At 37.3% G+C, this 24,005-nt stretch overlaps 1 protein-coding gene across 1 annotated transcript in view; it reads right to left on the bottom strand.

Moving 5' to 3' along the window:
- Nucleotides 1-2,444: 2,444 nt before the first annotated feature.
- The window catches only part of TTC39A (tetratricopeptide repeat domain 39A), a 36,415-nt gene continuing 14,854 nt past the window's right edge, over nucleotides 2,445-24,005 (bottom strand). The window contains exons 7-17 of the mRNA XM_062581153.1: nucleotides 23,440-23,505; nucleotides 17,089-17,197; nucleotides 16,067-16,134; nucleotides 15,876-15,935; nucleotides 14,949-15,110; nucleotides 13,224-13,315; nucleotides 12,041-12,161; nucleotides 9,610-9,721; nucleotides 6,810-6,924; nucleotides 6,003-6,119; nucleotides 2,445-2,565 (exon numbers count right to left, since the gene is read on the bottom strand). Of these exons, the coding sequence (XP_062437137.1) occupies nucleotides 2,445-2,565; nucleotides 6,003-6,119; nucleotides 6,810-6,924; nucleotides 9,610-9,721; nucleotides 12,041-12,161; nucleotides 13,224-13,315; nucleotides 14,949-15,110; nucleotides 15,876-15,935; nucleotides 16,067-16,134; nucleotides 17,089-17,197; nucleotides 23,440-23,505 (1,143 nt within the window). The remainder of the gene's footprint in view (nucleotides 2,566-6,002; nucleotides 6,120-6,809; nucleotides 6,925-9,609; nucleotides 9,722-12,040; nucleotides 12,162-13,223; nucleotides 13,316-14,948; nucleotides 15,111-15,875; nucleotides 15,936-16,066; nucleotides 16,135-17,088; nucleotides 17,198-23,439; nucleotides 23,506-24,005) is intronic.

The following is a 24,005-nucleotide window of genomic DNA, read 5'->3' as shown; positions in this document are numbered from 1 at the left end:
GACATCTGAATTTTTGCTTACTAGCCTTAGAGCATCAAAATGAAGCACACTCATGGACAAGTATTACGGATGGGCTAGTCAAAAGATAACTTATCTAAAATCAAGGCTAACAAACAGTTATCACATACCAGATCCTCCATTCCTCCTTCCACAAGTAAGGTGTTGCTTTTCTTTAGTGAGTTCATAACGTTACAGTCCGTAAGTCACCAGGGAAGGTGACTCTTTCCTATTGTCTGGGAGCTGATAAGTCAGAGTGAGAGGACAGACTACTCGGTAATGGCTAACAACAAGGTCCTCAAAGGAGATATCAAAGCTGGTGATCAGGTCCACGATATGACTGGTGTTTGTGCCAGACCAAAGATTACTAGAAAAGTCTTCGGATTTTCACCTCTGCAAAGAATCAGGGAAGTTGATTGCATATTGCACAGTATTTGTCCTTTGTGCAGTGTAGTTGACAGCGTAAGCGAAACTCAGATGTGGGCGAAATTTCAAAGAGCATTTCAGCGGCCTTTTCAGATGAATCTACAGTCACAAGGATTGTTCACTTTCTGCAAAGTACAAGATATGCTAATTTTCATGGCACTGCTTGCTCCGAAGATGCTTAGACTGCTTAGATGCCAAAGCTTTTGAAAAGGACACAACTGGAAGAAGAGGCGTTATATGCATGAAGTAGAACAAGAATCTTTTTTATTATATACAAAGAATGACTGAATTTTTACACTTAAATTTTGATGCATAATATGTAAATAGTGTAATTGTTTCTACTGAATTTTATTTATGATCATCTGAACTGAGGAAGTCACTTCTTTAAAAAAAATTGAATTCTTCACCTGTCATTTTAACTTGGGAAGACTTTTACGAAGGGTGTGTACTTTTAAGGCAATGCAAGTTCTCAGTGTTGAGGAACAGGTGGTTCTGTCTCCCTGCACATGAATTTGCATTATAAAACAATGTCATTTTCCTAGAGGAAGTAAAAGCAAAGTTATACTGTCAATTTTGTCTTCTGCTGGGAACAGTCACCTGAGAAAGAATATCCTCTGTGAGATACATAGACAGGAATCTTCCTGACAAACATCTCCATTGGAGAAAAAGGGTTGTCAGAAGATCTCCCATCTCCATATATCAGAAGAGGTCATGGGGAATAATCTCTTTCAAAAGGGAGGTAGAAATCTGTCCCAAAGAAATACAGGAGTAAAAGCATGGAGCTAGCCTTGAGAAAAATAAACAGTACAAATCTGTGTTACTGCTCACTTTACCGGTTTTGCAGAAAAGCAGCAATTCTATGGCAGATAGGATTGGAAACAGGAGCTAGCCTTCTGCTCTACCATCAATCCCCCTCAAAGCACCTTCCTCACAGATTCCTCCCAAAAAATCAATAAAGACCAAAAAGAGCAAGTGTCCTCTTTGGCAAAAGGCAGAGCTTGCTCCAATCTGAACTTCCTAACAAGGAAACATTGCCATATGATTTCTTTAAACACGACTATCTCAGCTAGCTAAGCCCAAGAACAATCACTTTAAGGAGTTGACTGGTTGACTGCCTCAGTAACTTTGTGTTGTTGTACAGCCAGTAGCATATTGTTATTTTTTAAGTGACCTTCGAGGACTTGTGCTTTAAATATGATATAAATTCCAAATCATGCTCAGTCTAATGACAGAACTGGTTCCTAAGGTCCTCCCTTAGGACCTTAGAAGAAGTCATACAGTTTTATACTGTCATCTTCATTTTTTTTCCTCTGAACTCCTTGGTAGACCATAAACTATTCAGTCACTACAAATGACAGGCTTGACATGAAAGACCAAATTAAAGAAAAAGCCGAGACACCTGCACAAGAGAGACCATTTTCTTCACCAGCAAGCTTCTTACAGCAGCAAAATAAATGACTAGTAAAAGCTAGTAAAGAGAAGCTTTCTATGCACAACTGGAAAGGCCCAAGATTCAAATCCACCCCCTGCTATGTTTCTTGTGCATTGACATTTTCTCACACCATTTCAACTAAATAGGTACCTGGAAAAAGTGATGCTTCATTTTCAACTTCTAGCAAAATGAATTCAAATGAACATTTGTAGCTAACAGAGACTAAATCTGTGAACCTTAAAAGTTTTTTTTTCCATTGTTCTGCTTTATGTTTTAGCTTGTGTAGTAGACATTGTGGACACCAGAAAAAAAGCCATATATGAACGAAAACTGAATTACACAGATGTAAAGAGGTATTCAAAAAACCAGTTGCTAAAAACAACTTTTTTTTTTTTTTTAAGGGTTATGGTTGGTCTGAGAGAGTTTTTTTGCCATGTTCTTACATCAGATTAATGTTTTATGCATCACCTTTAAAATTCTAAGTGATCTGGTTTCTCACTGAGTTGAAAGAGAAGGAAAATTATTCTGAAGTGTCAGTAATTTTCTGCACCAAAGTTTGCAAACAAACAGGACATCAAAGAAGAAAAAGTTACGACACTGCTGAGGCTCCAGAGTGCATTCCATTTTCTGGGATGGATTTGGCTTGGTGCAGGGCAGCTTGAATTCTGAAATGTGTTCTTGTTTCCATGGAGTAATTCTTGTAGTTTTGTCTAAAACAAAAGCAGATCCACTATGATGAATATATATATTTTAAACATTTTCAAGTTATCTCTAAGTTATTGCTCTAAGCAAAACAACTGTAGGGAGCAAAAAGCCTTCCTTCACTAGCTCCTTTGTTGCCTACCCTAAAATACAGGCACGTGTTCCTAGACAAACAATGCAGCTCTTTATTCTTTATTTGCAGTCCCATGTCTGGCAGTTACCAGGGAAGATATAGTTTAATAAGGAATTGAATTTGTTCCACTCAGTCAAAATATTGAGTCCGTATTAAATATCTCTAACATCCGCTTAGTTTACATTCAGAAATTAGATATATTTCTGTCTCCCAAGATATTACTGACAAATCTGAAAACAAACATTTTCAGGATTTTTTCCTCATTTTAGTAAGATGGTTAGTGTGTGCTAAGGGCAAGGATTTAACCATTTGGGAGCAATGATATGAACCTTTGTTAGCTAGAGTATGGATAGGAATGAGACTGACAGCCACTGCTAACTGTTAAGCAACACAGAATGAAAATTACAACGATTTAAGAATTTATTCACTTTTTAAATATAGTAAAAAAGGGATGAAGACTTTAACTGCCTATATTTGGTACAGTGGTAAAGAGAAAGGAGTATGTTTCAGTGAAATATTTTCTTCTGGATGCTTTGAACCATCTACCACTTATTTTCCACCTACCCAATACTTGCACCCTTCCCTGTACTACCTACAAGGATGCATATGAGGCTCCACACAGACTTCCAAGGAGCAGTTCACCAGCCCAGGAAAAGACTAGCAGGAAGGAACGGAATTTCTTCCCTCCCCTACAAACAAATAGTGGCTGGATCAGTGGTGTCATCTGCCTGAGTTCTCCAGTAGCTAAGTTATGTTCAAAGAGCCTTTGAAGAGAGTGTAGATCCTACTTTCTAGGAATTAATATTTCAACTCTTGTAGTACAGATACAGAATCTAGACACCAATGGCTGTAAGACTTCCCTAATTTTCTTTTAGAAGGCATTTACCATTTTTACCCCACAGAAACATAACATCAAACACTAAGCAATCTGTATATTTAAAAAGCATTTCAGTTCAAAGTTCGTAATTTAAATCAAGGATGAAAGCGTGGTATCAGCCCCTATGGCCGTAGCAGTCTCTTTGTAGAAAAGGAGGTATTCTACAGCCATCTTTCATCATTTTATAATACTACGTATGCAGCACTAAAGAAGCTGGCTGAATAAAGGAAGTGAACAGATTACCCTCCTCATTGATCTGAAACTCTTTGGAGTTCTGCTTTAAATTAAATAGACCTTGTCATAAAGAAATTAAAAACATTGTTCATTTTTCTCATCAGTAGGCTGACATTCTTTCTTGTAGCTTACAGCGATACAAATAGAAATGATTCTGTGCATGATCAAATAAAACTGTTTATCATCTCATTGCACTCTTTCTCCTAGAGTTGAAACATTCAAGCTAGCAGCAGTATATGGATTCAGGTCAAGCAAATCAAGCGTCATCCACAAGCAAAGTGCTCATCTCCACTCTGGCCAATCACAAGCCTAATTATGCAATCCCCAAAGCCATCGCAGACAACACGTCCTCCCTCTAGTGGCTAAAAGCAAAATCAGTATTTGAAGCTGAATGCTTGCTTGGAAAACCTGTGCATTCGGAGTTAAAACTTCGCTAACCACAGTACTGCTTCTGCGGTTGTGCCTATTCATTCGTAGAAGGCAAAAGTGCCCTCTACTGACAGACATAATATATTCTGACTCACTGATACTACTTGTGAGCTGAGCAGCTTTAGTCTGGAATAAAAGAATGAGTTGCACAGCACATGAAGGACAGCTAAGGATACCGTGGTACACAAAGGTCTAGTTGGAAATGAAGGTTGAAGTTAGAGTCCCACCACAGATGCCCACACTGGAGAAGAGCTAAATGGATCCATGTTGGTACTGTGAAGTACTGGTACTTCTAATCAAGTATAACAGCCACAAGTGATCATTTAAGGACTGCTTCTTTTTAAGGACTGTTTCTTTTTATAACTGATTGAAACAAGACTTTATGTTTTGTATATCATTTCAGTTTCCATGGGTTCTTTGAGCATGGCAAGCCTGGGTATTAGCTCTTCATACAATGGGTAACAATATACTTAAAGCAGCTCTCTGTTTTAAGCTTGACTTAAGGGAAAACCCTTGAAGGGGTCTGCATGCTGAGCTACACAGAGTGCCGAATGCAGAATGGCTCTGCAGGAAGTGATAAAAGGACTAGACAGAATGAGAAATTCTGAATTATTAATTTCTAGGCCTCTTTTTAAGATAAGATTTGAACAAAGAAAATGAGGACAGAAGGAAACGTGTGCTTTGAGGAATGTAAGACTGACTGAAACACTTCCCATCGCATTTTCCGATTAAATTTTTGCTATTGTTACTATCTTCCATCAGTCTACACAGTCCAGGCTCACAAGCACAGAAGATTAAGAATTGTAACATCCCAATTTTTGTGTTGACTGGCTTTTGGTATAATCTTTAGTAGACTGATTTACTACTCTTCCTTGCATAGTGGACTGATGTGGACAAAAACTCAATACAAAAACACTGTCTGACTTCTCTGAAGCTGAGGACCAGATACTAATTTTGCAGCCACTCACCCTTGCAACAGTGGTGGGCCTGACTCTATGCAGTTGGAAATGTACAGATATCGGAAATCATTCAGTATCCAGACAGAGAAATGGAGAACCCTGCTTGGACAGAATGCTTGAAAGGTTGTTTGGTTTCAATGGGGCCCCTCATCCCCATCCCCAAAAGAAATTTTTGCTCACTAGAGATATGAAGAGTGAGATTGAGGTACAAATATATTTTGTTAGTTCTACAATAAAGGACATACATGATAAAGTCCAACTATTCCTGATAAACCTACTCTGACGGAAAAATCAATCACACAACAAGAATACTGAGAGTGGGTGTTTCAGCTGTATTCCAGATGCAGATGAAACAATGCAAGCAAAGATACTAATAAATGCAACCTGAAGAGTTATCTTTAAATGTATTTCATCAAATAGAATTAAACAGCACTGCTAGCAATCAATTTGAGTAATGCTATTTCAACCATAATATGGAGCTTTGATTTCATTTAATACATCTTTTGCAAAAAAATAAGGAGCCTACAAAGATCATTTAATTTTGTCACACGTGGATTATTTCTCATGGAAGCCCCAGACAGTTGTATTAAGATCTTCAAAATTACTTTTTCTCCTACCAGAATGGATGGATAGTCATAGACGAATAACTGGATAGTGTCTACCATTAGAAAGGCCCTAACAAAAACTAGGGCTTCCATTGAATAAACAAACAATAAGTTCCCATGGTATTAATCAAATGGTTTTCCTTCCTGCTTTTCAGCAAAATACCATATTGACTCATTAGACATCAGTACAGGTTTTTCACTTGCTTACTTTGCTCTTTCCAGTAGTTTTATTGCTTCTTCTCTTCTTCCCTGGTCCAGGTATAGTATCGCAAGCTCCAGCAAAGCATTTGGAATTAGATAATGGTCATATTTTATCTTCTTCTCACTGCATTGGAAAAGAAATAGCATCAAGATCTTGAAATGATGTACATCATTTCCTTTTTTAACAGCTCCAAACATAAATAAACAGGAGATTAGCCAAGATCTGAAGGAGTAATCAATCTCTATTACAACACTCATCATGTTCTCTATCCAAAACTACCTTCCAGGTTATTAAAGGTGTATTTTGCATAACCATGCTGCATACTATGTTATTTCTCAGGATTATAAAACATTGTCCTTATTATCAGGGAGGAATTAGAAAAGGTGACAATATTATGAGCTCTATCCATGTGAACTGACAGAAAGAGATGCCTTTCACTGCATGAAGTAGAGAAGTTCCAAGTATAATTGTGCTGCCATCTGTCTCTGCAGACTGCATTTGGCTCTTTGGGCATAGCTTCTTCAGGACTGATGGGGAGTGGGGGATGAAAGGGGGAAGCAGTGGTATCTCACAGATTTTAGGCACATATAGTCCCCCCAAAATGAGAACATATCCCAGTAAAGACTGCAGATTTGCAATCCTTCTTTCTTACACGGCTAACAGCACTGGCAATTAAAACAGTGATCCCTTGACATCATAGGAGGTGAAATAAATAGTAAAGATTCTGTAGTTTTCTCCCTTCTGTTCCTAACAACATTTAATCTGCCCTTGCTTAATCCGAAGTTCCCCTATATACTAGGTATGAAAACTTACTTTAAATAGATGTAAGTAAAATGGTCTTCTGCCTCTGAGATCTTGCCCAAATGTTTGAGGCATAAACCCTTTAAAAGTTTTATCACGCACTGGTCATCTGCTAGTAACTCTGTAGCTGCAAGACAAAATAAATAATGAGATGGCACATTTTAGAAAATCGTTCAAAGCACTGGAGATTTTCCTACCTGCAGGAAAACTTTTACACACGTAGATATGAGTATGATATATTTACCAGAACACAGGACAGAAGGAACTAACTGGTTCATTTAGTTCACATAGTGCAGTCTCCTGCTATCACAAAGGCACATCATCCTTTTCATAAACTGATCAAACTTTGTCTAAAAATTGTTGAGCTGTTCTGTCCCCACTGCCCCAACTGCACGGCGATTCCACAATCTTATTCTAACACCTAAAAATTCTTAAACTTTGGAAATACTGAGGTCCAATTTATAATCTTTCAACCTTATGTCTTCACTGTTCTTTAGTAAATACATCTCTTCTCGCTCCTTGACTTTTAGCCACATGATCTGTTCATAGGGAATAATTTTATCAATTCTCCACCTTTCGCTAAAGAAAACATGCCTAACTTTGCTGGCTACTATTGCCCTTCCCTCACCTTCCTACCTTCCCCTTCTTTTCACCCGTTCAGAATTATATATACTCAGTCTTAACAGTGCCTAGCCCAAAATCATCACTAATACCCCTTCTCCACCAGGAAAGCTTTGCCGCTACATTTTGAAAGCATCTGTGTAATAACTTTTTCACATTGGTAGTTTAGTTTTAAATTTATAAGCAAAGCTCATTTCCAACTCATGAAATACTAACTAATAAGAATTTCTGCAAAATGTGTAATACCACATTTTGGCCTATTAAATTACATCCTATTTCTATTACTGCATTCCTCAAGGTCACACAATTCTTTCTCTATCACTCCAGCTGATTAAACACTGACACACACACAGCATGAAAGAGTTGCTCCCCTCTGGAGCTGGCAGTTAGCGGCCTTGATCCTGCAGTTGGATACACACTGAAAAACTCTTGCATCTACAGCAATACATGCAGGCACTTCTATTGCTAAGTCCTACAGAGAAATCTACCATACCATCTATGTGTATCTCCAAAGCAAAACCCAGGGAAGATGACCAATGACTATTCAAATAAAAGCAATGGAGAAGAGGACAAAAGTTGACACACAAGGTATGTCCACAGTCAGATGGTTCAGGTCCACAGAAAAGTTTTACTGATTTCATTAGAAGAATAAAAAGCAGATCAATTGTCCCTTCTGGCCAACTTTTCTATGAGCACAATCACATGCATGTATTTTCTCTACTTTTAACACATCCTGGATTATATAAACAAATATTTAGGGATCTATCCTAGATATAATTACATATATCAGATTTATATTTCTAGATATGTTTCCAATAATTGGCTTCCTTTGATTCCTTATACTGTATAACACTCCTTATACTGTATAACACTAGTCACATGCATGTTTTCTGGCTCGTAATTTTATAGCATTAGATTCTTGCATTAAGAATCTAACAATAAGACAGAGAAAATATTTGAAAATACAGGAAAATACAACAGTAAAATTTCACACACTGTCAGGAAAGCTCAAGGAAAGCACGGTACCTGAAAACAGCAAGTTATTATTTGAAACTGGTAATACTTCAAATTGTTGATGTCTTTAAAAGGTCCTCACAGTGTTTTACAAAAAAGAATCAACTTCAAAAAATCCCTGCAAAATGTTACCCAGCCTTATTCACAAAATAGAAAAAGAAGAAACAGAGTAATAAATCACTCATCTAAAATAACGTAGCCAAATGAGAAGGTGAAAGAAGGCTTTGTCAAAATCCTTCTAAGATGTCACCTTCACTGCAAATACTCATCTCCTGTCTTTTTCAAGGAATTAAAAGGAGACAATTTTAGCCCCTCTTTCAAGCAACACCAAGTCTAAAAGAATACCTGTGTAACACACAGAACATGCACAGGAGGAGTGCAGTGCAGTGATTTAACCTATATTCCTTTGTCAAGATGGGCTTGATGCTTTTGCAGGAAGGTAGTACATAAGAAAATCACATCTTCAGTAGGAGGAAACATTGTGAGGAAGGCTGTGCACTCCCTTTGGGAGTGTGGTTGCACTCCCATAGGAGCTGGGAATGATTGTCAAGAAATTAACAGCAGCTAGCTCTCTCATGGATGGCTAATTACCAGACTGACAGAAGATGTGGCAGCAGAGCCTGTTCTAGTTCCATACAAATCCCTTTCTTGTGATAGGGCTTATTCACAGTACAAAGAAAGCCCATCTCTGATGTCCTAGCTTTCTACAGCATAACGTCAACATACAAATACCATCCAGCCCTCCAAGGTCTCATCATAAGTTGACAGCATTTTTAAAACAAGACCGATACTCTGTCTCCTTTCATTTATCCTTCAGAACTAAAATATAGTATCTGAGAACAACAAAATTTTCTCGTCCAAGTAATCAAGTCAATGCACATACTAATTTTGATCTTTAAAAATTAATAGATATAGCAAAATAAACAGGCCTTTAATACATGTCACAGATTATTCTTCTCACATAGCTGCAGATGTAAAATAGCTTGTTATCATTATAAGTTATTGCTATACTAAAAGAGGAAAATTATTCCTATCTGCATTAACAGTTTATTGTTCCATAATTTGCCTTCTGCCTACAATCAGATTAACTTCACTAATGAGACTTTCTCTTTACGCACAGATAGTATCTTTAGCTATCTCATTGTAAAATACCTGCCTAAACCATATCACTGGTTACCTGAACTTCTTGCCAATGTTGTTTCTGCTTCAATTAAAGTCTCTAACATTCCTTCTGTTAAGTCAGGGCATTTTCCAATTACAGCATAGCCATTCCAGATATACATCATTTCCTAGGGTCAGGGAGAGAAGACAGCATCATTGATTATGCTACTGGATAAATGTAGTTATTGAGTACTTCAGCTTATCTTTATCCATGGTGAGAAAGTTATAAATTCCTTAACTAGAAACTCAGTTTCTCAATACATATTTTCATTGCAAATGAAAACTAGTTACATTCATTTTCAGAGCAAGTTAGTTCTGGAAAACACTTAAAGGGCCACTTATTTCACACAACACCAAAGAGGATTGCTTGAATAGAACACTAACTCACTTATAAACAAAGGCCAATACTAACATGACAAACAGACTTAAAACCTGGACACCTCATGGATAACTGCCCCTTGATCAAGGTAGCCTCTTGATTTTCAGTTCTAACCTAATTAGGTCTGTAATAAATACAAATAATTATAATATAGTGCTTCCATAGAAAATATGAAATTTCATATTTCAAAACCAACCAAAACCCCCAATCTTTAAGCCAATCTTTAAACCAAACTACAGAATTCTAGAGCAGAATTGTAAACCTCTATTAAAATTTTCAGATTTGTTTGAAGTTCCCTCTGAAAATAACTTCTTTCATATTCAACTGTAAATGTTTTTCAGAGTAAATTCTATTAAAAGCTATTGGTTTAATTTCTATTTGTTTTTCAGTGTTCTCCTTTAGAACGCCTCACCAGACCAAAATGCATTAAAGTGCCCATTGCTGCCAGCAGTCACAAATTTAAAGATGGAAACAATATAGAGTCCTATTATAGGTCCTCATGACATGTTTTTTTTTTGTTGTTGTTGTTCTTTGTCTGTCTTATAAGACCTGGTCTGTATTTGAAAACATAAAGCTTTTCTATAAAGTTCCTGTACAGGATAACTGAGTTCAGGAGCTATAAGACTGAAAGCTGTCAGGATAGAAGAAACAAAACAGTATCTTATCTCCAGTCATATTTGCCTTCACAAGTTGATCTGGAAAATCTGTCATATCTAATTTAGATTTGGTAATATGGCTTAGACATAAAAGTACTCAAACTACCCTTACTCTAGGCTAAATATTTGAGTTGAGACCCATCTCCTCTCATCAAGTCCATTCACAGTGAAAAGAAAACACTGAGAAATAATAGGTCAATTAAGACTCTGAACCCCAATTCCACACACCCTCAGTGATCTTTTTTTAAAAAAAAAAAAAAAAAAAAAGTTCAGCTGCGGCATCTGCTGCCTCTGCAACGCAACTGCAGCAGAAACAAAGACCATGCAGTGCCCCCAGCACACCACAGAAAGCCTTTAGTAGAGAAAGCTAAGCTGTTCTGCCAATAATCCCATTAGAACAACCCAACCAAAATGCAGGTGTGTACATTTCTCACTCTTCATAATTTCTGAAACCTGAAAGGCAAATCAAAATAACCTAATTATTTCTCTTATTTCAGTCTTAAGAACTTAGTGGAAAGTGTCCCCTAGTGAATACCCATGATATACTGTAATTCAACCACAAGAGACTAAATTTTTATATGAAGCGTTTTGTCACATATCCAGCTTATAGGCTGAGAATTCACTACTGAATGGCATCTCCAAGAAGGTCTCTTTATTGTAGCATTTCCTTAAAGAGTATACATTATTATCCATCTGTTTCTCAAACGCAACAGCTCAAAGCACTGCAAACGCCAACTCCACTGCACTTGGAATACCTGCGGAGCCGAAATCTTTTCACGTTCTTTTTACTCATTCTTTGCAGATAAAGTTTTGTAAATCCACTACGTACTAGGCAATTGGCATCTTATGAAGTGTTTTTTTACCTGGCCATAGGGAATAGCTTTCTGGACCAGCCAGAAAAGTATTGGCTGTGTTTTATTCCGCCACCCACGTGATGCTCTGGAGAGCACCAAATTGCAAACATACAGGGGCAGGTAAGCAGATGCTTACATGCGGTCCTCCAGTTCTTGCACTGTTTCTTTGATACTTTTTTGTTACTTATACCTTGAGGTCTTCATTTAGCAGTCTCAGTAAATGACATATATGATAGAAGAGAGTCATGGCAATGTTCCTCAAAAGGTAATCAGTGAAAGCTGTTAAAGGCATTTTAGTCTAAAGCTAGAATAATGGGTTACACATGCAACATATTCATGTGTGACAAACAGCTGGCTTAGCTCCCAGGGGCTGGTGTATGCCCTAGTTTTACAACATTCCTTGCATTCATTTGGCTTTGTTTTGGGAACATTCCAGTCTCTTGCAGAGGTTTACCTTAGAAACATGTAAAGATACTATTACAATAATCTCATTTTCATTTCCATTTTAGAAATTAAAGAAAAATTATAATAAGGTAGGGGGGAATATTTCTAACTTACCAAAGGTGGAACTGGCAAAGGAACAGGGTTTGAAGAAAGATATCGTCGAGCTTTACGAATTGCAAACTTTTCCGTAGGCAGTGATTTCCCTGCAATTTTCAGTTTCAAACTGGGAACACTTCTGAAGGTTAAAAAGAAAATGAAAATAATTTTTTAATCTATGAACCTCTGGGGAAAAAAATATTCAAATTAAAAATCAAATTGAAGGGAGCTTATAAAAGCTGTTACACACTGAGTTATTGCTATGTCTGGGGAAGCAGGGCAATGCATATTCATCAAAGCTGCCTTTATGCAGGGGATGCATATCACTTTAGGCTTCCTCTCTAATCAAGGAGGAGAAAGAGCAATGCTTCCTCCCTGCAATGAATAAATTAGATGATGAGCCTAAATTATTATAGCTCTGCACTGACATGCAACAAGGCCCTTGTCTTTCATAGACTGAAGAAGAGACAAGGTAGATTTTATTATTCTTACTCCTATTCTACCAAAGACCAAAATAATTCACTTCATAACGGACCCTAAATCCAATGAAATCTGCTCATGATGATTAGACAAAATATGAAAAACTTGAAAAGTATCTATATATTGTAAGTACATAAAAAACTGTATTTAAGTCTTACAGAAAATTTTTCAAGAAAACAAATTAATTGGTGTTCTTCAGCCCAATAAAATTCAGGTATTTTTGAGCTTATATATTACAACTAGATTCAGTTTATGGAGTCAATAGTGCATATATTCACTTGCACTTCTAACTAATTCATATTCCTCTCAAATCCAAAACACAAGAACCAAATTGTATTGATGTTGTCTCCAACAGTTGTTATAGGAGGCACACATTTTGTAGCATAATCTGTTTAAGGCTTTGAGAACTTACACCACGCTGATTAAAGGAAACAACTGAAAAGCACGTGAACGTGCCATACAGCAGCAGCAGCCACTGTATGGCTGATATAATGAATATCCTGCCTCCAAAGTATTTCTAGGTCACTAGAAAACTGCTGTCTCAATTCAGAGTCCACATAAATCTAATGGCAATGTTTCACTCCCCAATTGCTTGCCACTTCAAATGCTATTTGTATAGACTTTCCTAACTGCACAATGAGTAATTTTCCTTCTCTTCCCTCAATATTGTGGCTTGAAAAGAAATTTATTCCTGTTGTAAATGGAAATTGGCAAATTTTACCTAAATAATTCAACTTCATTGTCTCCAAAAGGACTGCAGTCATCTGGTCCAAACATACTGAGGTAGGCAGCTTTCATGTAAATGTAGGTAGCCTGAAAACACAATCAAGAATACCTGTACAGTAAAATGAATTTACATCATCACCATTATTAATGTAAAGAACAAAACAGCAACAAAGAGCAAAAGCACAAAAAAGTTGCTCCTTTTGCTTACCAGCAGAAATAATTCTATAATTCTAAAAAGTTTTAAGCAGAAAATCTGCTTTCAAACACTAGTTCCAGTATTTCAAAAAGGGGAGAAGAGTAAACGATTTTTTTTTAAACCATGTATGTCTTTGTTTTCTTTGTACCAGTTTCTGTTCACATTCCAAGAACAACTGTAGAATTGTGTACTTGTGTAAAGTGAATTTTTTATTACCCTCAAAAATACACACTAGAAAACTTATGAAAAGGTCGTTCTCAGGGAAGAAAATAATGTCATATGGTCTGTGTGTCCAGTCACAACATCAAGTCCTAGAGAACATCAAACATTTTTTAAAGGGCTTCAAGACTCCAAATTATGAAACGTACTATCTCATAGGGACTCCTGAGCAATCATATATTCAAAATAAGAAAGAAAAGCAGCAGAGGACATGACAATATTTCAATAGTTAAGAATAAGACTTGGTGAATTCCTGAGTACTGATCTAAGGAGTATACAGTATCTGTAAGTTTCAAGAGCTTTCAAGAGCATATTTTAAGATGTTGTTGTTTATTTACAACAGAATCCATTAGTTCATATGTGTGGTCATCATTCACTTGTTTGTTAATATTTTGCCCCTAAGATATTGCACTGTAGGTTACCTATTAATATAGAAACAGAGACGCTTCCTAAAATCCCTGAAATATACTATAAAACTCTACATGCAATTTAAAAGGACATGCATGTTAATATTAATACTATGCTGTTTCAGGATATTAAAGCTTTTATACAGCTCCCCTCCTAAACAACAGTTCGGTAGAACTACTCAGATGAATGCACCTGGGTATCCCGTGGCCTATGCAATGCTGGAATCTTCTGGGTTATAAGGAGTTCATACTGCAGTTTTTAATCTACACGGAAGCACTGAGTTTCTCTCACCTGGCTGTTCGGAGCTTTTGTCAGTTATGCTTGCACTTGGCCAATACATTCAATATGTAACAGAATAACCAGACAGAGATACCTCTCCCTCCACCACACACAGTGTGATCACATTAAGAAGAAATGAATCAATCAACCCCCCCCCCCGCCCCCAAGATCCTTCTGACAGATTTTCTTGGAGCTCTGTTGAAGATAACAGGATTCTGGATAAGAGAATGTCTCCCCTCCAGATGCACAAGGCCAGGTACCTCTTCTAATTTCATTTATTACCTTAGAGGCACCATCGTGGCTAGCCTTACTCATCACCAGAAGAGCTCATATCCATAAATGGCAACTTGCCACTAATAGCAAAGTGTTGACTAAAGGACCAATCAATCTGCAACAGAGCTGCTCTTCAAGTACCAGTCAGGCCCCAAACATATCTATTTTCTCAGAAACTGTTCAGATTTGAATGTCTGCACTTAACATTGCTTTTTAAGAGCTACAACAGACCAGGTTTTGTTTTACACTCTTCACTCAGTTCAAAGTTATCAGTCTGATGGAATGTTAATAGATACTACAGGGCCTTCTACCCTTTGTTAAATATTTTGTTACTGTTCCACTTACCTTTGACCAAGTGTTTTCTTTGCTTAGCAGGTCTGCATAAAAGAAGGCCATCTTCCACTGGCGCTTGTAGGTGAAGCACCACATGAGCTCCCAGTAACACATGTGATGAAACTGCTTCCAGTACTGCTGAGCCTCGCAACATTCTTCATATCTATTAACTGCCTGAACAAAGAGAATTCCAAACACAACCCTAATCACCTGTAAATGCACATACACTAGCACTGTGACAGACACTGGGTCTCCATGATCTGTCTCCACGGCTCCTGTAACTTCCAAATTAATCAGAGCCTAATATTCCCCCAAATCATTTCTGTTGACTTCACATAATAGGATGAGATCCATGGCTCCACAGTCATCCTGGTGCTATCAAGTTTACCCTTACCACAGAGCTCCCCATTTTTGGAAGTTACATCCAATCCTAAGTGCAGGAAAAAAGACTGTTTGTTCCTAGAGGAATTAGGAATCTGAAGACAGAGGAAAACTACTCAGCTGACCTTTACTGTCATAGCTTCAAAGACTTCAAGAGAGCTACAGCACTGTACACCAGCTGGTTCCCTGTCTCAAATTATTTTGGACATGAATTCTTCACCTCTCTAAGTCTTATGTGACTCCATCCAAACTGGAGGCAAGGAATACCACCAGATGTTATTAAAGGCATCACTCACTCCAGGATAGAGAAGACAATGAAAAAAATGTGCCATTAATATTGGAAGATTTAGTCACCACCAGAAACTGAGAAGGGTAGCAAAAGAAGCTGTTCAAACTGTTCAAAATTGTTTTCAGAATTCCTATTTGTAATTCATAAATGATAAATTACAGACAAGCCAAAGCCACAAGAAGCACTAAACAAAAAGGAAGGATTTTTCTTGGAGGAGTTTTTCTAAAGCTTTCAAGACTTATTTTTCCAACAGCAAAAGGATTACTTACCGCATCAATATTACCCTTTAGTGTTTCTATCCTGCCTGCAAAAAACAGGAATATGGCTCCCTGCAATAAATAATATTAAAAAATACAAGCATTTTATAACAATTTTCAGGCTGATCATACAGTCTAGATCTTTGTTATTTGGCAGGAAAACACTAGACAATCATATCAAACTAAATTATGATTCATTTTACCTTTGGAAAGCGAGCCAAGTAAGGCTTAAGTAGTCTTTCTGCCTCTTCAACATTTCCTTTTCCTGTCCCTAGATTGCATAAAAAATGCAAGTGATAGAAATAGTCAGCAAAAAAAAAAGTACAGGAAGGAACAGTACTGATTAGCCATCCTCACCTGGCCAACACACAAATTCCTCTCTCTAACAGCAGTGAGGCAAAAATACAGGTTGGTGCTGCACTAGTCAGGCATAAAGGAAAGAAACACAAGGGGGCTTCCACAGGTGCACTTCCAAAATGTTGACAGTAGTTCTGAGTTGCCAGAAACAACCCTTTTCCCTGCATTACATCCTTAGGTCTTTTCCAATTCTAAATCTTGTGCTAGAGAGAGAAGAAAATGGAGATCAGGTAGGATTTTGGCCTGACAGTGTTGCTCAGCTAACAAGGAGACACAGGTATCTATCTACCTTGTGCCATGGCAACTCTGTTAAAATACAGAGAACATGAGGACCAGCATGGGATGGAGTAAAGATTGCTGGGCAACAGTGAATGACTTCTGCTGCTATTAAGAGCCAACATTCAGGAAGATCCTGACAATACTGTACTTGGGAACTTGGAAATTCGCCGTATGTAGACCAACAGATTTTGTAGAACGCTCTAAGAGTAGATGACAAGGAAGAGTATTCCTTCCCTAGGAAGCTATCATCTCTCCAAAAAGATAGGTATGGAAAATAAACATGAGTAAAGTATTCATTTATAACCATTATTTTTAACATCGCAAATAACGCACCTGACTAGAGATAGATTTAGTTCTCATGACTTGTTTAGCTATCCCCAACTTCTTCTGTATAAAGCCAAACTTCATCTTGAAGATTAAGACATTCTCTTCACTTATAATCATTGTTGTAAAATCATCCACAAATGAGTTATATTTAATCTGATCCTGAATAAACAATTCACCAACAGATAGGTGATGGAATCACCCTTTTTTCCCTTCTGTGTCCTACAACAACTAATCAAATCAAGAGTTGTTATAACAATCTTACCTAAGACAAACGTCATGAAAGTATGATAGCAAAGCAACAGCATGGTACACAGCACCGACCTAAAGCTGTATGACGATGCTCCTTCTTGAAGTTGCAGCAGACCATGCTCCTGTGCAAACAGACACGAAGACGACAATGTATTGGAAAACCAGAGCTGTATTTTGCTAGTTTGGTAACTTCTGTAGTATCACCTATAGACTGCTCACTCGCCAAATGCCAAAAAAGAACTGACATAAATTGCTTATATAGCAATCAAAGATAAAACCACATTAATGAAATTATTTCAGAGTTTTTCATGGAGTTACTACTTGGCTTCTGAAAGACAGCTGTAACAGAGCAGTGATCTGGGGTTTATTACCTGGTTAATGTAAGAGAATGTGAGATAACTTATTACCATCATCCAAATACTGTTAATTATTCTAGAAATAAAAAAATATAAAGTTTTGAAATGCCTGACAAGTAGCATGTATCACAATTGTACACTGTATCCATGTTTGTTGTTATTCACTGCGTAAGAAAGTTAAAGACCTGGAGAAAAAAAAGTGTTACTAGCAGAGCAAAGGATAATAGGGCGAAAGGATGCTTGTAAGTATACTAAGAACAAAAGGAGCCTTAGTAATGAGGTAGACCCACTACCACAAATGGAAAAATGTGACGGAAAGAAGAATATTTCTGGGAAGAAGTAGCGCAATCGAGTATAACACTGCGTTCATGTTCAGTGAGAGCAAGACAGCTAAGCAGTTCTTGAGATTCAAAGCTCCTGAGGCGACAGCATTTAGCAGTGCAGTCTAGGCCTGGTTCCACAGTATAAATACGAATGTGCATACAAATGCGAAGATGTGAACGCATGAAACACAAGATCTGCCTAACAGTGAATACGCACAGTAAGACATCCAGCGGGTGCAAGGACAAATTCTGTTTAAATTACAGGACGACTGTAGTGGAAAATTATTCGAACACAATGTATGTGCCTATAAGGATATCCACTTGCACCAGCTACACTATAAATAGTGACCCCGAGGAATGTTTATTGGAGCCACTGTGAAAGGTATCACAGAGAGTTATCAGAGCATGATGTGAACATAGATTTCCATCTTTTGTGTGCCCTTGTTGACGGAAGGGTGGTACACTACATGACTTTTACCACTTACTTTGTAAAACCTGAAGCCTGTAGTCATATTCTAACTTTGGTCATACATGTATATTTTCACATACTAGTATAGTTAATTGTTTTCACATGAATGTCATTATTTTGTGTTTTAATAGAACTTAATTTATTGGATTAATTATTGTTACGGGGAAAGGGACCATTAACACGCACACCTGCAGATTATTTAGTCTGACGTTTGGACAAAATAATGAAAATACTGACTTGCATTTAATTTCAGAAGAACTCAAAAATAGGAAAATCATTACTGAAATTCAATACGATTCTAGGAGAATCAAGTTCTAGCAAATAAATCCAGCTTAATTTTCTGCTGTTAGTAAAGGTTTGACTGATACAGGTAACCAACAGACTATGATATATTCACCTTCTTTAAAGTGCCCAGATTAATTCCACAAACATATGTGTTTTTTTTTTAAAAAAAAAAAAAAAAAAGAAAAAAAAAGCATTCTGTGGAATAAACAAACTCCGGCAGAAAAAAATCCAAAGTATATTTTTAAAGTAAAAAGTCTGAATGTTTCAATAAGCCATTAAGGACAACAGTACTAGGTCTTACAATGTTTCACATCTTCCATAAAACTGCATAGAAGATGGCTGCTGACCACATTTGTGAATAGCATAAAGAATGAAAGAGAAGCAAGTGATATTAGTCATATACAGCAATTTGTCAAGCTGATCCCAATTGCGTATTTTAATTCCAGAAATGTATTTTAATACTGCCGAACTCAAAGTTATTGCCCCTATGAACAACGAATGAAGACCATACCCACCCCTTGCAGGACTGTGTCCTGGAAAGCAGTAACTGTGATCTCAAGCTGAGTAGCTGCACAGCTTTGGGAAGCCCACTGAGCAAGTTAGGTCACTCTGTGCTACAGTTATAATCCTATTTTGTCCTCTACAGTTATTACTGAATGCTTATTTTTCACTCTGTTACTCAAACACAATAGAATTTCTTTATTAAGAGTAACAATGCAATCATAGACACAGTCTGAAAAAATAAATCTAGAAGTAATTATTATTGTTGTGTTTGCTTGTAGAAAAGGCTGCCACAAAATTTCTCCCCAAAACCCCTTGCAAACTGCTACTGTTATGATGAGATCACCAGCAAAGCAGCATCATGAAGGGTATAGCTGGGAAATATGTTCTAGATACCAATTTTAGTCTGCCAGTCTCCCTGGGCTCCCTCCGTAGCTGGTGGAGATAAATGTATTCCTCCAAGGAACAATTCAGCACAGAAGCCTAAGTCAGACATCATGAATAATCTTTTCAAGCACCTACTGTTTCTTCACAAGGAGGCTACAGAGATTTGTCAGCTAACCTAAGCTAAGTGAGGTGTCATAAGGCAACACTATTACACCTATATAATTTTCAGTTGGGATCAAACTGAGCATCTTGGTACCAAATGCACAAGCAGTTATTACTAGAGCTTATGAAGTAACTCTGTAAACAAACTACACTCACCGGTGCCAGTCACTAAGGGAATATTTTATATGTAATTGTTAGGACACACCTTCTAATGCACAAAAATACCTCTGACAACCATGCCACAGATGATGTGAGTGATCCAAAACACCAAAAATGTCCTTTCAAACAAAATCTATTACAAGGCATATTGCTACTATATAAAACAGATGTCAAGGCAACAAGTGTTAGTAATTTCTCCAAAATACTTACATGACGCATTAATACATATTTAGTTTTTGTATTGACACAAGATTTAGATAACTCTAAAGAGCATCAAGTCTAACACAGAACTGGAAGCAATGATGCACTTCTCTCACAAATGTTGTGATCCCATATGACAAACCTTATCGTTCTGTTAAGGTTACTCACAGCATCCCATGCTCTTTTAATTCTCATTACATAAAAGTAAAAGCAATATCCCAGTGGTTTGAATCCTGTTCCAACACCCCCAAAGTTTTGTTATCCAAGACCCCCAGAGTGGGGATTCACACAGTGAGTGCAGGAAGAATGACAACAATGTTAATAATTATTATTAGAAAACATACCGACTGGTTCATACCTATTTCAGCTATGACTGACTAAAATCCATCTGCTTTCCTGAAGCAAAAGTATCACTGAAGAGTTCTTAAGTCATTATTTTTAATTAGAAATTCTTACAAAAAAAGCAAAACAACATCAGCATTCATATGCCATGACTTGATCATATTACTTCAGACTTAGTGAACACAATGGATGTTACTGCTGGCTTCTACGAAGACCTGGCTAACTAAATTGGTAGACAGAGCATTTGAATACAGTGAAATCATTTTAGATTTAACTTTCGTTTAAAATTTACAGAAAAGACCAAAATGCAAATCAAAAAGATGCTTAGTGGGAAACTGGAATTCAATTTACTACAAACTGAGACATCAAAAATATTCTCCAACTCAACTGCTTTCGGCAAAATGCACTCCCACATCAAACAATATAATTTAAAAGAAACTGGTTCTCTCTGAAAAATCTCCTGCCTTCTCCTGAAATCATGCTGCCAGTTGACCCTCTACCAAACTGCATTTAACATATGGAAGATTCATGTCAAATTTTTTCATGGTTTAGAAACACAGTATTTGTAGTATACTATAAAATAAGAACAACAGTAAATATTAGCCTGAGACCTGCCAGAGGGTCGGTAAGAAGGGCTGGCTGTTTGGGGAGCACGTGGAAGTGATGGATTCTCGAGATCTCACACCAAAGGGTAGTCGCTGTTAAACACAAAGCATGGCTGGCACACATCCTCCATCAGCATCCTTCCACAGGGAAGGCAAGTCTCCCCAGTCAGAGCACCGGGTAGCTGCCTCTGTGCAACATATATCTCAGTTCGCAACGGATTTCTCCTGAAATCAGACAAAACTACATTCCTGTGCCTTGAACCTCAATAACCAAACGCATGGCTATGCCACTAAACACAAACAAGCCCTTAGTTTAACTAATGATGTAGGGGGGAAAGGACCTTGAATAGTAAGAATGGCACAACTGGCACATTTGTAATGGAAGGTAACAACAGCGGCTTTGGGTTACTTTTATATTTTCTTGATCTATCTTATCTACTGTTTCAGATTCCAGACTGCTGTTGATGGTGTTGTCCACAGTGACCACAAATGGCTTAGGAAGTAATCAAGCTCTGGGCATGTCCTCATTTACTAGCAGACATGACATGTCTGAGAAACACGAGAGTCCCTAGGGGCAAGTCTGCTGGCTTCAAGATGGATTAGTGCTGTGGAAGACATCCCGATGCAATTTTATATCCAGTTTTAGCAAGCACATAACCCACATCAAAGGCAAGCTGTCTTCCAGTGCACTAGAGCTCCCTCTGGTAAACTATAAACTGCTCAAGGTGCTAACCATGGTGCTCTCAGGTTTCATGCAGCCTGATGCTCACCATGAGCATTTAATTGAAAAGATCAAATAATCAAACACAGACATTCAAAATTCCTTTCTTCCGGATGCAGCACGTACCACACACACTTTCCCATACACACTTTCCCTCTCTTCTTCTGTTACTGTTTCTTTCATCTTCAAGCCCCTTGTCTGTACTGCAGGGGACAGCTTCCTCTTGCAAGCTTTGTACAACCACCACTAGAAAGGATTACTAACATAGTTGCAATTTTGGTTCTGGCTTGGGGCATCTGACTGACGAATGTTAAATGCAAAAAGACTCTTTTAGGATGATTAAATAAATGACTATCAGCAAACTTTGATCAGTGTTGTCTAAAATATTCCTTTATTACGGCGTGAAGAAAGGATGTTTTTGCTTGTATTTATGGTAGTTTAGGTCATGCTTCAGTCAGTTACCAAAAAACTGGAACAGAATCTGACTCATCAATACATATACTAGCCCACTCACAGCAACATAATTGAAGAAATTCAAATAGAAGGGAAAATTTTTATCAGCAGTAAAAAGAAGGTGAGTGTTCAAAGTAGTCTCAAAACTCTCTGGTATGTGGACTACCCTTAGGTATTCTAGGTGAATATTTTGCTCTTTGTTTTCACAGTTAACATGTATGAACTATTAGACTTTTACCTCTACTGCCTGTAAAACTGGCAGGTAAAGCTGGTTAACTTCCGGGAATTTCCAGGTTCTAATCTACACTCTGCCAAAAGCTCCTTGCTTTTAAAGCAGATATTTTATTTTCAGATCTAACATCTTTCCTGTAAACTAATATAATGGTGATGACACTCACAACTCGCTTGCCACTTAAAGCTGCAACTCTTGATTAAGGAAACACACATTTCTCCTTGAAACAGGCTTTGTAAATAGAAAGCTTTATAAGAGAGTTAAGTTCAAAATGTTTGTATAGCTTTTGCCATGTTTGCAGGACATTAAACATTTATCTTACTCAACATTTATGAGATAATGGTTAGGTTAAATTTATCATGTTTTCCTACAACCCAGGAACCCAACTTTGAGTGGATCTCATGTTTTGCTGTTAAAATGAGAGACAAGGGTAGGTATGAGGCATCGAGGTCAAGATGTAAATAATTTCCTTTAATTTTAGTATCCAATTTTGAAACAACAAATCCGCAAAAACCTAGCACAGCAGGAGTATCTCTTTCTGTGCATTCGTCTTGCATTATAACTGAAGTTCATTTGAGGTTCTATCCTCTACTGTATGCACAGACAACATAGGTCAGACCAATTACTCTTTATGCACAGTTTCTGCGTAAGTTAGCTGCCACATTCAAGTTATCAGCTGCTATTAAAGATATGCAGAAAAAAGAAAACAGAAATGAAATTGAAAACTTTCCCCTCCACCCCAACTGGATGTCATACAGAAATATGTCAGGGATATTCAACTAACATGATGACTGTATAATTTACTGAAGGCTAATATATACTTTTGGCTATGGCTTGCTAACGCAAGCATATATCAAAGACCACTAAGGAAAAATAAATAAAAAAATTAAAAGTGTGTCAACATTTTTGTATCAGCCACTGCATTCTATCACATTTCATTCTTCCTCACTGAACAATGGTATCACCATCTTTGAAGTGTAGCAGTTTGGAAGAAATGTAAAAGAAAATTGAGCTGCAAAAAGCATCAATGCCAACAATGAGCACACTGCAATACCAATCAGAGTATCTCTGACTATTAGAGGTAAAGTGAGTAAGAAGAGAGAAATCCCCATCTCCATTTTTTTAATGAGTGAGGGAAATGTATCAGTAATATTTATTTCATATTTACCTTGTTTCCAGAAAATCCAACAAACTCCAGTAATTTCAAAATTCGTGCAGGAAACATGGACAATGTCTACAGAAGGAAATGCAACAGTTACACAGTAATAGTTTCCACCTCCCAGCTGCAGGTTGTCTGATACAACTTTTCCAAATGCAAGAAATAGTCACTAAAAATCACTAAAAATCTCTTTATATATATGAGGATTTCCTGGTAAATATATACAACTGCTATATTTTACACATGATTTAAGCAGAAGTTTCAGTTTCCCAAAGAGGTTTTGCATCTCTCTTCAGGAGTCCTTACACAGAAATATGTTCTACACAGCACATGCTCCGTAACTCCAGTACTTCTGGGGAGTTTCAGAAATACTGGGTGCATAGCACACAGTAGATGTTTGTTCCATGTGTGCAGTAAATCCAACATTTGGGTACGTGCCAAACTTTCACATACAGTAAGTATTGCAAGCACTTCCTGAAAGCACCAGTTCTACTGTATATGAATATATGTGCAGTACCTGAGCTCGACAGGTGCAATCAGACTGTAGGATCCTCAGACTTCCAACACAAGTATAC

This window comes from Rhea pennata, chromosome 8 (genome assembly GCF_028389875.1).
Source record: "Rhea pennata isolate bPtePen1 chromosome 8, bPtePen1.pri, whole genome shotgun sequence".
Lineage (NCBI taxonomy): Eukaryota > Metazoa > Chordata > Aves > Rheiformes > Rheidae > Rhea > Rhea pennata.
Note: the sequence above shows the minus strand (reverse complement) of the source record. Positions and strands in the feature narration are given on the sequence as shown.